The sequence below is a fragment of the Pristis pectinata genome, chromosome 21 (genome assembly GCF_009764475.1).
Source record: "Pristis pectinata isolate sPriPec2 chromosome 21, sPriPec2.1.pri, whole genome shotgun sequence".
In the NCBI taxonomy this organism is placed as follows: domain Eukaryota; kingdom Metazoa; phylum Chordata; class Chondrichthyes; order Rhinopristiformes; family Pristidae; genus Pristis; species Pristis pectinata.
Window position 1 is genome coordinate 8,326,383 of NC_067425.1, and position 15,848 is coordinate 8,342,230.

At 45.2% G+C, this 15,848-nt stretch overlaps 1 protein-coding gene across 9 annotated transcripts in view; it reads right to left on the reverse strand.

Annotated features, from left to right (window-relative positions):
* The window catches only part of msi2b (musashi RNA-binding protein 2b), a 483,338-nt gene extending 470,500 nt beyond the window's left edge, over nt 1-12,838 (reverse strand). For 8 of the 9 annotated variants that reach the window (XM_052035983.1, XM_052035982.1, XM_052035981.1 and 5 more), the window contains exons 1-5: nt 12,628-12,837; nt 12,282-12,322; nt 11,827-11,908; nt 11,359-11,443; nt 6,395-6,436 (exon numbers count right to left, since the gene is read on the reverse strand). In XM_052035983.1, coding sequence (XP_051891943.1) covers nt 6,395-6,436; nt 11,359-11,443; nt 11,827-11,908; nt 12,282-12,322; nt 12,628-12,689 — 312 coding nt within the window. In that variant the 5' untranslated portion in view covers nt 12,690-12,837. Of the gene's footprint in view, nt 1-6,394; nt 6,437-11,358; nt 11,444-11,826; nt 11,909-12,281; nt 12,323-12,627 lie in introns of all 9 variants that reach the window. The other variant, XM_052035985.1, reaches the window with a different exon arrangement.
* Nucleotides 12,839-15,848: the final 3,010 nt, after the last annotated feature.

The window sequence follows — 15,848 nt, forward strand, 5'->3', positions numbered from 1 at the left end:
TTAAAGGCAGGCTAGAAGTATTAGGATAGTGAGACAACTCAAGTCAAGGCGTGGACGCTACTGCAAGCTAAAAAAAAAGGAGGCTGTGGTGAAGATAGTGGACAGCAGTCCAGAAACTAAGCTGCCCATTCCCTCTGGAGCAACACACAAAACGCTGGAGGAACTCGGCGGGTCAGGCAGCATCTATGGAGGGAAACAGACAGTTGACGTTTCAGGTCGAGACCCTTCATCTGGACTGAAAGATAAAGGGGAGATAGCCAGTATATAGAGGTGAGGGGAAGGGGTGGAGCAAGAGCTGGCAGGTGATAGGTGGATCTAGGTGGGGTGGGGGGAGTGATCGGCAGATGGGGGAGAGGAGAGTGGGAATAGCATCAGAAGCCGGGAGGTGATAGGTGGAAGTGATAAAGGGTTGATGATGGAATCTGAAGTGGAGCATGGAATAGAGGGAGGGAGGAGGAGGAGAGGGCAGAGGGAAGTAGTAGGAGGGAGATGGGCAGATGGGAGACGGTTGGGGAGGGGAAAGACTCGTGGTGATCAGGGCCAGTGGTAACCTTGGCGTGTCCTTTCCACACAGTGCCACTGGAAGCAGGATGTATTGCAATGAGAAGCTTCCCCAAACTCAACTCCACTTCCTTAAGCCAAGGACATACAGATTTAGCATGGAGAAGCCTGCTTTGGGAAGAGGAATCTCACGCACGCAAGTCACGTTTCAAAGAGAGATGCAATCACAGCAGTTTGTTGATGTGCAGATGTGGCTTGGTGGCTATCCCTACTACACCCAGCCCTGCCTGGCACTTCCTTATTCTTCAGGCAGGCAATTTACCACTGTAACCAGGGGGTGGGTTAGGACCGGTGTGGGAAGATAATAAAAAAAAATTGGTAAAGTAAACAGAGTACTCTGCACAAATGCACTTGCAGGTAGTTTCACCCATAAAATCAGCCACAATATACTGTGGAGAACCACTTCCCTAGTCTTCCCCCCCCCCCCAGGGAAAGGGAACTAAAAACTAGAAGGCATAGGTTTAAGGTGGGAGGTGAAAGATTTAAAAGGGGACCTGAAGGGCAATTTCTTCATGCAGAAGCATGTGGAACGTGCTGCCAGAGGAAATGGTCGTGGCATGGACCAGAGGGGTTTAAGAGGGATATGGGCCAAACACAGGCAAATGGGACTAGCTTGGTGGGCAGCATGGACGAGTTGGACCAAAGGGGCTGTTTCGTGCTGTGTGACTCCATGACTACTTAGTTTTGGCTCATCTTCACCACTGTTTGCTTGGTGCACCATCTGCCTTTTTCCACTCGCCATCTCTCAGAACTGCCTTGTTAAACCAAGCTTCATGCACTGAACGGCAACCCCCAGTGGAACTGCACTTGGGTGAACGACCTGCTGCCCGCGTGCCGGATTACAAGGTAATCGATACAAGTGCGAGGGTGGAAACTGCAGTCGTGTGTGGTGACTCTTTCATATTCCCACTCTCCCGCCACCGAAACAACTCCACTCAACAGCAATTGCAAGAAAGGTGCCACTTTGATGATCTCACTTTAAAATCGGAGGTGAAAATGCAACAAAAGCCAGCTTCTTACTCAAAATAAAAACTTCCCCCGTGTTGGTACATCTTTCTGGGCTGAGGGTGGGTGAAAGGGTCAGGTTATTTTTCATACACTGGGTCACATATCCCCTCATGAACAATGCCGTCCAGAGATGGCGATAAGACGAGGGTTGACAGAAGCAGAGTGGTACCGTCAACCAAGCATTGGTCAATAAGACACTCACACGAGGCTGTTGCAGACAGCGGTGACACTGTGGAAGCTCTATAGGGGGTAAAACAAAACAAGTTCCTACGTCAGAAGCACCCAACACAACAAACTCAGAGAGAGCGAGAAACAATAGCTCCCAAATAAGTGACGATGGGGGGGAAGAAAACAAGCAAATAAGTTCAGTAGACCATCCAGACCCTGATGCAATACAAGTCACTTAGCCATTTCTTAGCATGACACCAACAGCACTCAGTACAGGTAAAAGAAATCATTTAAGTCAATGCTCCTTGATGCAGTGCCGATAATACTCCCAAGTTCTATTGACTTCAAATTACACTCACAATTGCCACTGCCAGTGACAGACCTGCAAGTACTCTTGTCCCAGTGCCACTGAACCCAGAACATCCTGCACAAACATGTTCCATATTGCAAGGGTAGACTCAATAACTCTACCACTACTTTTCTCCATCTTAACATCTTGAGTGGACTTGAGGAAGCTACTGAAGTCCTCCCAAGAACATCTGCACAGAGGTCAACTGACTAATGTACAACCTCTGGATCCGAGCAGCTCGAGTACAAGGGAATGCACCTGGGAAGATGTATTGCCTCCATGGACTAGCTTTAAAAGGGATGATTAATGTTTTCGTGTTGGTGTCTATTTTCATCTGTTACGTGATCATAAAAATCAGCTAACATTTGCGCAAGGAGCAAGCATACACGAACTCATTAGTCAGCACCCTGAAGACAGCGCAAGAACAAAATTTAATCCCGCACTTTTGCGCCACCACTCACCCAAAGCTCAGGAGGACTGCGGGAGGCAATGACCCACTACCTAGAAAGCACAACTTCTTTGCACAGAACTGTCTGCATCACTAACCCTAAGGCTTCACCAAGTCTCCGTTGTACTTAAAAATGAGTGCAACAGTGAAAGAGTTAAACTCAAAAGGGAGCAGGGGACTCAGGCAAGGGCTGTACAGGCATACCACTGGGGGCTATCCATCAAGGCAAGATGTGGAGCTGTGTGTGCAGGTAGCTGGACTAGGTAAACCACAGCTCCTAAATCATTGTTCTCTCTGCAAGCAAAATGGGTCAGAAGCAGAACTGTCCTGATTGGAATCTTTGAAAACAGAAGAATAATTGAAACAGAAAACAGAAGACAGAGTGAATAAAACACAAAAGAGGCTCACTTTTCTCCCCACACCCCCAAAAAGGAAACAAAAATCAAAGTGCACATATACAAAACCAATCCAGTAACCTCATTACTGTCACTCAACATTAGATTTCCCCCTTCCCCCCCACCCCAGTACTGACCCTGTGGCTCTCGTTCTGTCTCTTCTCTCCGAGCCAGAGTTCCATTGTAAGCCCTGCACAAAATAGCTGTGGGAAATTAAGCTGGATCCGGTGCTAAACAAAAAGCTTTACAACCTCACCTAACCTTCCCCCCCTCCCCTCCCCAGTGTCCTTTTATTCCTCAACTCGCCGCGTTCAGTCTCAAGTGCTTCACTGCTCCTTCCATTTCTTTTTATTGCAAAGTTGATTTATGCACCCAGGTCACCCCTGCTTATTTTAAAAAGGTTTCTCGACAACCTTTTAAAATACACATAAACGCACGCATATAAAATACAGAGACTTCAAAGCAAATCTAAATTGGATGCAGTTGTAGAAGGCGGAGGTCTCGGAAGGTATTGAGAAGCTGGGTTTCATTCCTGATGTATAGGTAGGACTTAAAAGCAGCCGTGATTGTCAGGGAATTTTCAGCTTGCAAGTCACATATTAAAACGTACCTCCAAGGGAGTGGGGCCTGATTTAGGCAGGGCTGGAAATGGTCACAGCTATGTGTGTTCTCTCAAGGATAGCACAGTAGCAACAGACTCACATAGTCAGGGATGGTTTGACTTAACAAGAGTCCACACCCAAAAAAAAATACAAAAGATGCTGTGCAAATTTACTCTCTGCTGCCAGAAGTGCAAGCAACTATTTTCCAAATGCCAATTGCTTTCTCCTTTCAAAAAAAAATTGCCAAGTTCATTTTAACCATTGCCAACAAAGAGCCCAAGCATCAACGCCACTGAGGGCTGCTTCCTGAAATGATCTACAAAAGAAACATACTGCACTGAATAGAAAGGACCAAAGTAAGAGACAAAATACATCTGCACAGAACAGACCGAACCTCAGACTCGAGGGAAAAAAACCTGGGAAGTCTATTCTTGGATTTGAGAACTCCCAGTGGTCTTTGAATCAAAAAAGTCTGACTTGACAGCGTCTCAAGTGTTGTGCCTTTGTAATGCAAGTTACACTGAATGCAAAGAGAAAATGGTTCGGAGTGATTTACTTAATCAACATGGACAGTCCAGTGCAGTCTCTAGTCAGTGGGGTCCTTACAAATGGGTGCCTTCCTAGGAAGTGATGGGCAGAAAGAACTCTGCCTGTCCTGATAGTTCAAGCAAGAGTCCAGTATCCCGTGGCAGAATATCACAGAATCCCACTCTGCATGTGTGCTCAAAACAGGTCGCTGCATGATGAAAGCAGCTCGTGTGCGACGAGCCTTGGGGAGTCATTTCTCTCCTCCCCCACCCCCCAGGAGAAGTGAAGTGTTTGGGCACAGTTAAGTTCACCAGTAGCATGACAGAACTCTGTGCCATTGTCCAGCTAGATGCCAGTCCCAACCTCTACCAATGCAATGAGAAAGCATTACACAAGGTGGGGTTGGACTGACATCCAGTGGACAATGCACAGGGTCTCAACCCGAAACATCGACTACCCATTTTCCTCCACAGATGCTGCCTGACCCGCTGAGTTCCTCCAGCATCTCCTGTATTGCTCCAGATCCCAGCACCTGCAGTCTCCTGTCAGGAAGCATTGTCCACCAATAACGTGTGGTAGCAGAGTCAGGGAAAACAATGTAACAGCAAACTCCCCTGGCATTGAAAATTATTGCTTGTCAATTTAACACAAGTCCTCACCAGAGAAGACTTCCCGCTGATGTATTTCCAACCCATGGAGTCACCTTCTAGCTGTGGCTACTCATTCTGTTTGACCTTTCACTGTCCAGTGCTAGCACTGCGTTCCCGCCATGACGTATCCCAAGGGTCAAAGCCAGTTTACAGAAATCCTAAAAATTAGGTGGTGAACTGGAACAATTAAAATGGGCAGCCAAATAATCCTCCCCCAGTGGTTTGCAAAGGCGTTCCTTCCCTTGAACACCCCATCTCAATCACTTAACTGCTGTTGCATCTACCAAACTCTGCCCATTCATCAATACAAAGCCAAGTACAGGTTTATATACAGTTCACTCTACACAGCCAGTTGTATTACACATTGTGTTAAGCTCAGTGCGTATAACACAGCATCACAGATCAAACAGTTCTCACATTAACATAATTTCAGTGCTATTCACACAAGGGCTATTGAACGAGTTTTTTTCCCCATTACCATCACATTATGTTCAATGGGAGGTTACTGGTGTGTAAAAGTCCCATTAAATTAAAAAAAGTGTTTTCCAGGAATCTGTTTGAAGGGTCGGGGGGTGCCCCCTCATTGAAGGCTGGTTTGAGAGCAAATTGCACACTCAAAAATTCTGTCTTTTTAAAATGTAGAGTAGCCCCCGGTGGCTTCCCATTTTGAGAAATGGTGATATTGCTCTTGGTTATCAAGGACGATGTTTTGTGAAGTAATTGCACAGAGACTCCCCATCCTGGGTGGCACAGACACAACAGGTAATTGCTGCCCACACCCAACACTGTGCAGATCCCTTCTGAGATGGTAGGTGCCAGGAGCACTACAGGTACCCAAATCATTCTGCTGCATCACTATGGCTTTGAGTAGACCACGAAAGTAACCAGGTGTACAACCCAGTAAGACACATTTTGCCTCTATTCAACAGAACAGCCAGAAGGTGGTTGTTTTTTTTAAAGTTTAAAAAAAACACAATGAAAAGCCTTCCTTGTATGAGCACTCCAATTATTTCCAGGTTACCAAAGTCATTGATAGTTCATGCAATTGGGCTCCAAGAACATTTGCATAATTTTTCCCTGACCCATTCACATCCTGTCAGCCAAGCACCAAAGTAGCATTAAGCAACTCCACATGTTGACCCTCTCAATCCAAAGGTCAAAGGGAACTGGAAGGTTCAGGCCCCAAATCGTTATCTCCATCCTCACTGGACAGCTGTAGTTCAGTAGACAACGGACATCTTGTTAGCAAAAGTCTCCGCACCATCTTTTGCCAACCCCCATCCCAACCTTTCCCTGCTAATTGAACCTAAATACCTAGCATTAATCCGTCTGTTGTAATCGTATTTCAGCAAGATCAGAAGGAACAGCCTCTACTTCTCAACGAAAAGTAGTTGTATAATAAATCACAACAGTAAATAAACGCCCTCATTCAGCTTGTTAACGGCTGAGAAGCCACAGGACAAGGATTAGATTGCAAATCAGAAGGATAAAATAAAACACAAACACAGTATCTCAGGACCTCAAACACAGTGGGCACGATCTTTAAAGAATTCATTACCAACTCAAAAACCAATGTTTTGCTCACTCCAATAAAGCACTGCCAAAGCCTCCAACAACACGTCACTGTGCCCCGGGAGAAAGATAGAACCAGGAGAGACAATGAAAGCAATGAACCTCCAACCTACCTTGGGTTGTGTTCTTCGAGGAAATGCAACCTTTGGGTCAATCTGTTGAAGCAAATCAGAGAACGGTCAGGAAATCATTGGTTGCATCCCTGCCATAGGCCATTTCAAACTAACATGGGGTTTCTCAGGCAATAAACACAGCACAGACTTTAAGGCCAGGTCCAACCTTCACAGAGGACTAGTCACCGTTTACTTGTTATATTGCTTTTCCTTTTAAAAGACTGTGGCAGAGATTATTTAAGGCTTGATACTATTAGCGGCTTCTTACTGGCCCTCACCGGTTGCAACTCAATGGTAACTGCTGATCAAAGGAGTTCGAACTTTCTCTTCCCCGTTGGGTTACACATTCTGAACTTTATGAGCTGTTTAAGCCCTGCTTAAATCATTGCTAGTGGAGTCAAGATGGACAAGGTTATTCCTGTGCAAGAAAGCAATGCTCGCTAATAACTGACTCATGATCCGTTTGATGTCTTTTGCTTTGAAGGTCTCTTCCCACTTAGCTGCACGCTGGTTAGCAAACCCCACAGCATTCTCCACAACCAAACTCATTGCCAGTGCTGCCTCCTGCAGCCTCCTTGCTCTTGCACAGAAAGCAAGTCGCCTGCTCCCAGTCCATTCCATCCACAGCGAGGATGTATAATCCCCAGAATGGCTCTCAAACAGAAGGTGACAGGCTTGGCACTCTCTTATATCCCATTTGCACATAACTAAGTTTTAGTGAAAAGATTCCCACATGAACATTCTGTCCCGCACCTATCCAAAACTTGTTGAGTCCCATTTGGACAGCAAGACCCTCGGGCAGAAGCCGCCCTTCAACAGTTAAACCAACAAGTTATTATCCTTACACAAATACTCCCAGGCTATTCATCCATGGAAAGTCATGACTGTGCTCAAGCCCGTCTCTCCTGCCAACCATATAAATTCACTTCCAGCAGCGGCCGCTGGTGGAAATGACACAAGGACCCTGGCAATTCTCCCATTGAAACCACCACTCAAAACCACCCCGAGAGCACAAGCAATGCACCACACAGACTGCGAACTTCCTTAAACTTTGTGGCTCAGTGTTCAGTAGAGAAAGGCACCGGGCCACCAGAAAAGCCACAAAGTAAACTACCCTACCAACCTTCTTGGATGCCCGTTTCTCCAAGCTGCACATTGGGTAAGGAAATTGGTCGAGATCCAAGTCACAATGTTGCCAAGCATATAACAAGAAGAAATCTTGGGGTAGTCTTTGTGCCCTCCCCAGGGAATGTGGGGGGTGGTGGGGCAGTGCTTGGGTGGAGGTAGGGATTGGTTAGGAGACAATGCTCTAATGAGCACTTTATTAGATTCAAGTGTGCACCAGTGGAGACCAACAGCTAAAGTATCACAAATATCAGGGACCAGATGCTGAGATACAACACATTGTCTCAAAGAAAACATCACAGGGGGAGGACTTTGACTTTATAAATGATGTCAGAGCCACAGAGAGATACAGCACAGAAACAGGCCCTTCGGCCCACTGAGTCCATGCCGACCATCAGCTACCCATTTATATTACTCCTGTATTAATCCAATTCCTCCCCCCCCCCCCCCCACCAACATTCTCACCAACTTCTGCCAGTTTGTTGCAGGTTAATTGCTTAAAAAAAATAAACCAGTGCCAGGGCAAGAACAATAAGGGAGAAAGGGCAGAGAAGCAGCAATAGGATGCCTCCATAGCCCAAATAGAACCAAATTCCTGCTCAACAGTTCCAACAGGTCAGAGACACTAAACCCCGGCGTGATCGGCATCTGCCAAATGGCCTCAGATTGAGGGGTGGAAGAGAGAATCAAACACAGCTCCCAGTGCATCAGAGGATACCTGGAGTGATACAGCACAGAAACAGGTCTGTCAGCCCACCATGTCCATGCCCAGCTACACAAATCCCATTTGTCCACACGAGCTGTGCCTTGGCTATTTAAATACCTATACGTCTCGTAAACATAGTGATTGTATCCGACTCCATCAGCGAGTTCCAGATATGAATCAGTGTGGAAAAAAAAACTTTCCCCTCAAATCCCCTTTAAAACTCCTTCCTCTTACCTTAAACCTATTTCCTGTTTTCAATACCACTACCCTGCGGTAAAAGGTTTTGACGATCTGCCGTATTTTTGCCTCTTATAATTTTATATCTCTCAATCAGATCATCTCAGCCTCCTTTGCTCCCGGGAAAACAAACCCTGCCTATCCAAACTCTCCCCATAACTAAAGTCCTCCAATCAGAGCAACATCCTGGTGAATCTCCTCTGCAGCGCAGCTACATCCTTCCTATGGTGTGGCAACCAGAACTGGAGACAATGCTCCAAATGCAGTCTAACCAGTGTTCTGTAAAGTTGCAAAAGAACATCACAGATTTTACATTCTATGCCCCAATCCACAAAGGTAAGCATGCCATTTGCCTTCTTCACCTTCCTACCAGTGTTGCCACTTTCAGGAAACTATGGACATTCTCTCTTCTCTCCCCTTCCATCGGGGAGAAGATACAGGAGCCTGAGGACACGTACCACCAGGCTCAAGGACAGCTTCTATCCACAGTGATAAGACTATTGAACTGTTCCCTTATACAATGAGATGGGACTATAACCTCACAATCTACCTTGTTGTGACCTTGCACCTTATTGCACTGCACTTTCTCCGTAGCTGTGATACTTTCCTCTGCACTGTTATTGTTTTTACCTGTACTACATCAATGCACTCTGTACTGGCTCAATGTAACTGCACTGTGTAATGAATTGACCTGTACGATCGGTTTGTAAGACAAGTTTTTCACTGTACCTCGGTACAAGTGACAATAATAAACCAATACCGACATGAACCCCAAGGCCCTCTGTTCATCATTCGGACATAATAGTCTCAACAATGTGTACTCCACATTCAGATCCGATGATAAAATTTAAATAATCTTCAAAAACAAAAATAAAAACCAAAAGTTGTTCTGTCTGCTGATTGTGCATCATTCCTTCCTGCTCTGGTGAAAAAGTCACTGTTCAGGTGTAAACTTCCACCCACAGAATTCACAATATCACGTTCTTACAGCAGCACTGGAGCAAGGAACCGCACACAGCAAAACATGGTCGAGGCCTGTCCCTGTCCCAAATACATGCACGGGAATCGGTTTGAATACCCCAGCACAAGGATCTACACAAGATGCATATGGGTTCAGCAGCAAAAGCAATAGTTTTACAACCTCTGCCCCATCAGCCACACCAAACTACACTCTGGCTACATGACGTTTGAAAGCCTCAACCATCACCTCATCCTTTAATGCCAAGGCAATAACCAAAATACATGATAATTCTGCAACCCCCACCCCCCCCCCCCCAACTCTGATGCCCACCACCCACAACAAGCATAACTCAGGACAAATCACCATGAAACCCTTTTCAATTAAATTAATTTATACCAAAGATAATCATCACATCACAAGCAAATCAGATAGGTTGTAGGCACAATATTACTTCCTTAATAGACACGAGTTCCAGCACATTGTACTATGACCACTAAAATAACTGGTTCACCAAAACAAAAAGGAACAGTTGCAGCAAAGAATGTGAAATCCTCGTACTGGGACAATCTAATCCAAGAGGCCAGGAAAGTAAAACAACAGAGGAGACAAAATGACATTTTCAAAGACTTTTCAGGAAATTAGGTAAAAAAAATACACATACAGACACACATTGTGCACCTTCTAGTGTTTAAAACAAGTCAGTACCACAGCTGCTTTAAGATAGGAATGATGCTTCAGTGAAAACTAAGTACCAACCTCAAACTCCCTCCTTACTCTTTTAGTACCCATGCAATGTTTTCAACATTAAAGCATCAATAATCTCCTTTGCGCAGGCTGATACCTCATGTGGTTCAAGGGCACCTAATCCAGTCTACCAAACAGAATTTAAAAGAGTGGGAATTTTAATTATCTCACCCACTGTCAGTAGAAGTTGCCTGAGAAACCAATTTCGCACCCAGAAGAATTTTTCATTTCGCACAGAGGAAAAAAAAGACGGGAGAATGTGCTAAAATTCTCAACTAGAACTGGATTGTCTACTCATGACTAGCCTTCTGTGTCATTCATCTTTTATATAAAAAAAAACTACAAAAAAAATTAGCACTGTCTAAATCATTACTTTGCAAATTTATAAACTAGTTAATTTTAAGACTACGATTAGTTAGTTAGCTCTAACTACATGGAAAGAATATTTAAAACTAGCTAGTCTTCTAGAAGGCACTAGACAGGAAAAAAACTATTTCTGTAGATTGTCATTACCTAAATAAAGCTTTAATGAAACTGTAAACAACAGCTCTCCTTTCGAGGTGATTACCCCAACAGATCGGTTTCCTGCCCTGAATCTTAAAACAAAGTCGAAAGGGTATAGAACACTACAAAACAAATGCTAAGACACAAGAACAAAGAATGATCAACAAGAAACTCATTCATGCGATTTACAGTCAAGCTCAGCTTGTGTGTCAGTAAACTTTCTGCTTCAAGTTGGAGCATTGCATTTCTTAAAAGGGAGAGGAATCTGTTTCTCTTTCAATGCAGAGTCAACCCCTTACCGTCTGCCATTTGCGTTTCATCTTGATCGTACCGCTTTGAAAAGCGATTAGAATTTAATTGCAAGACTTCCATTTAACAGACAATTTAATCGACCACTAGGTGGTTTGATTGTCAATTTATGTAACTGACATGAAATTGACAGTTAAAATGTTCCGATGGGCTAGGCAGGACATCAAACATATTTTCCTTCTTAAAAGGGGGCAATGCAAACTCAAGTTGTAGCAATGTAAATTTTAACATTTGGCCCTAATATTGCAAGATATTTTTGATTCTAATAACAAAAGACACATCAGGCATAAATGACCTTAAAAGAGGGGTGGGGGGGGGCAAAACAGCTCGTTACAATTTTACACTCAAGGAAATTGACACGGAAACACACAAACATACCGTCTTTGAATCTAGTTCGTGATGGGGCTGAGCTAATACTTTATCTACACTTGCAGAATCGGCAAACGTAACGAAACCGAAGCCTCTGAAATGACACAAAGAAACAAAAACACGATGAGTATATAAACGTGCAACAGGAAGAGGGGTTACAAAAATACAAGTGTCAAAATATCGCTTCGATGAACGAGGACTCGAAGCGTGGAAAAGCGGGAGAGAGGAGAGAGAGAGAACGGGCTACAAATGTAGCGAAAAAAATGCAAAGCAGATATACACAAAGTATCACCTCTAAACATCAGGACAATGTCAAAAAAATAAGCTCATTGCTCAAAGACTCTAGGTTGGAAACAGTGCCACGATTATAAGCGGACGCACTTTTGTCTTCAAGATGTAAATCAATATCAAACTTAGTTTAAAATCGTGAATTCTTTCCCCTAACAAAAAAAAATAAAGTAAAATCCGCGATCTTACCTGGATCGCTTCGTGGTCGGATCTCGCATTACCATACACTCTCTGATTTCGCCAAATTTACTGAAATAGTCCCTAAGGCTGTCTGTAAAAATATAAATTCGGAAAAGAAAGGAAGAGAGAGACAAGATACAGGGGGGAAAAGCCGGTTACTATGTTGCCAGTGGGAGATTTCAGATGCACTTAAGAGACAATAATTGAACGTAGTGGTCGTCTAGAGGACCAAAGGAACACCATGATGTTACCATTACAATAACCCGGCCGCAATCAAAAACAACCTTCTAAAACTGGAACTAAAGAGCGATCGCTCAGTTTCTCACAACACCTCCTCCCATTCCTTCATCACCCACCCCACCTCTCCTCCCCACCCCCCCCCTCCCTCCCCTCTTTTGCAAGGTTATAGATTAAAAAAAGCGCTGGAAATAAATTGAGAAATACTTTTGCCTGGGCTCTCTTACCTGGTGAGGTTTGCCAGCTGAGGCCGCCGATGAACATTTTACTGGGGGGAAACACAACAGAAGTGAGCACAGATGTCAGATCGGCCATTTTGACGTGTAACTTAGAGCTAAAAAGGAAGAGAGGGAGAGAGAGAGAGAGAGAGGGAGAGGGAGGAGGGAGGAAAGGTAGGAGGGAGGAGGGAGGGAGGGAGAGAGAGAGAGAAAGAGAGAGAGGCGGAAGAGAAGGGCCAAGCCATTCTACAGAGTGCAGTTTAAAATAAAACTAGGTGCAGAGGAAAGAGTCTCCCGAGAGGAGGAAGAGAGAGAGGGAAACAACACCAAAAATAAAAGTCAGGTCAGAACATACCCTGGGTCATGTTGCGAGTCGTTGGGATTGCCAGAGGTAGCTTGGCTGCCGTCTGCCTCCATTATCGAGCAACTAAAAAAGACACACACGCATAGACACACGCACGGAGCCCCCCACCCCCCCCAGGAAAAAAAAACCCAGATCAGCCCCGCTCCGAGAGTCGACTCGCAGCCGAGAATGAGACCGTCACACGTGGGATCAGCTCGGTCCGAGCGCCGCCGCTGCCTGAGCCCCCCACGTGGGCGGGCACTCAGCCGAAGCCCCGCCCCTCCCGCGGCCCGTGTATCCAAATCGCAGCCTTCACCCCCCCCCTGCCCGCCGCCCATTGGCCGCCTCCCCCGCGCCGCCGGGCCACCGCCCCTCGCCATTGGTCGCCGCGCCCCGTCAATCGCTACACCCTCTCCCTCTCACCCCCCCCCCTCCCGCACCAGCTCACGCCGAGACTCCGCCCACCGCTTTGCAAAAACACACACACACACCCCCCCCAGTCCGTGCGTCAGAGCGGCGCCGCGCTTGATTGACAGCCGGCCGGCGCGCCTCGCCATTGGCCCGCTCCCGCCCCGTTGTCATGGAAAGCGGCATCGATGCAAATGACGTCATTGCACAACAGTCCGGGAAGAAGGGGGGGGGGGAGAAAAAGATACTTTGCAAAAAAAATAAATAGATGCGAAAGAAGTTTTTGAGTTTTATTTCGCCCTTGGGTGCAAATGCAGGTCGTCGAATCTGCCTGCAGTCCCGGAGAGGGGGTGATTGACAGGTCGCCTCTGAAAAACAAACCAAGTGATTTCAAACTCATTAGAAAGTGCTTTATAGTAAAATCCACCGTGAAAGATCGGTTGCACATTAAATAACATCTGGATCTGCAGCCCCCGCGCTAGGGACAAATGAATTGTTGCATGTGGGTGACTAACGCAATTAACCTTCCTGTCGAGCCGCTCTTTTAGACTTTAATTACACTATTTTACAGCTTCTTTCCCCCACTGTCTCCTTTTTCCGACTCCTTTTACTCAAGAAAGAGAACACAACAAAGCATTGATTTTTAACCCAGTATTAAGAAAACCCATCCCAGCCTTTCGGTTGGAAGCCCAGCGTAAAAGCCTGGAATCTCACTGTTGCACACGTTTGTTACCACAGATTTTGCTTCGTTGAATTAATCCTGTGTTTTAAGTCTGAGTGGCGGGTTGGCAAACTGACTTTTTTCCCAGAATTGCGAGGGCAAAGGATTATTTATATTAATGCATACAGTAAAATTACATTTATTGTATAATTTTCCGATTATGTGAGGGGAAAGAGTCGTTTGATGTTACAGTTTTCACAGTATTGTTATCGCACCCTTTTCGATCCAGCAGGCAATTTTTATCTATTACCTCAAACGCTGAAAGGCAAGAGTCACACGAAATAAACCCAGCAAAAGGACAACGATATATATTTAAACAGCTCATTGTGAGCGGCTGTTTGTAAACACAGTGGTCGATTCGTGACAGTTTCCTTGCAGTAAGGAGTGTTGACATGGTCACTCTCCAATCGCCCCTCGCTATTCTCATTTCGTTTCCATTATTTCCCACAGACTTCCTTTCCGTTTCAGTCAAATGAAGATATAAGCAAAGTTTCGCCTCGAATTCTTGCTCCTCTCACAAAATGAGTGGAAATTCTAAATGAATACAGAACCTTGTGCCATAACAGAAACGTCTGAAAGTGCTTCACATACTTTAAAAGGTCCTGATTGTAACAGGTAAAAAAAAATAGCCGTTTTGTGCACAGTTAGCAACCTCAAACACTGCCACTGACGAATAACCAGCTGTTTTGGTGGTGTTGTTCCAGGGAGAAGTATTGGCCAGGACAGTAGGAATAATCCCCAACTCTTCTTCAATTAGAGTTCGAAGATCTCCAGCACAGACATAGCATCATGCCTCATCCAAAAGGCAGCATCTCCAATATTGGTATTGGTATTGATATTGGTTTATTATTGTCGCTTGTACCAAGGTACAGTGAAAAACTTGTCTTGCATACCGATCGTACAGGTCAATTCATTACACAGTGCAATTACATTGAGATAGTACAGAGTCCCTTGATGTAATACAGGTAAAAACAATAACAGTACAGTACAAAGTGTCACAGCTATGGAGAAAGTGCAGTGCAATAAGGTGCAAGGTCACAACAAGGTAGGTCGTGAGGTCAGAGTCCGTCTCATTGTATAAGGGAACCGTTCAATAGTCTTATCACAGTGGGGTAGAAGCTGTCCTTAAGCCTGGTGGTACGTGCCCTCAGGCTCCTGTATCTTCTACCCGACGGAAGAGGAGAGAAGAGAGAATGTATGAGGTCTGCAGGGAGTTATCCTTTTCTTTATACATTTAGGGGATGTGGGCTTCGCAGGGTGATCCAGCATTTAATTGCCATTGAGAAGGTGGTGCTGAGCCGCCTTCTTTGACAGCTGCAGTCATAGAGTGATGCAGCATGAAATCAGGCCCTTCTGCCCAAATCATCCATGCCGACCAAGCTGCCTATCTAAGCTAGTCCCATTTACCTGCGTTTGGCCCATTTCCCTCTAAACCCTTCCCATCCATGTACCTCTCCAAATATCTTTCAAATGTTGTAATTGTACCCTCTACCACTTCCAAGTCATTCCACATACCCACCACCCTCTGTGTGAAAAAGTTGCCCCTCAGGTCAATTTTAAATCTTTGCCCTCTCACATTAAATCTAAGCCCTCTAGTTTTGGATTCCCCTACGATAGAACATAGAAGTGTGGTTACACCCACAACACCATTATGAAGGGAGTTCCATGATGGTGAAGGAACGGCGATATATTTCCAAGTCAGGATGGTGTGTGACTTGGAGGACAACTTCCAAGTGGTGGTGTTCCCCATGCTTTTGCTACCCTTGTCCTAACTGGTAGAGGTCATGGGTTTGGAAGGTGCTGTCTAAGGAGTCTTGGTAAGTTACTGCAGTCCAGAATCAGGTTTATTATCACTGACATATGTCCAGAAATTCATTGTTTTGTGGCAGCAGCACAGTGCAAGACATATAAGTTATTATGTTACAAAAATAAATGAATAGTTCAGTAAGAGGAATAACAAGGTCGTGTTCATGGGTTCATGGACCGTTCAGAAGTCTGATGGCGGAGGGGAAGAAGCTGTTCCTAAAACATTGAGTGTGGGTCTTCAGGTTCCTGTACCTCCTTCCTGGTAGTAACACGAAGAGGGCATGACCCCGGGTGGTGA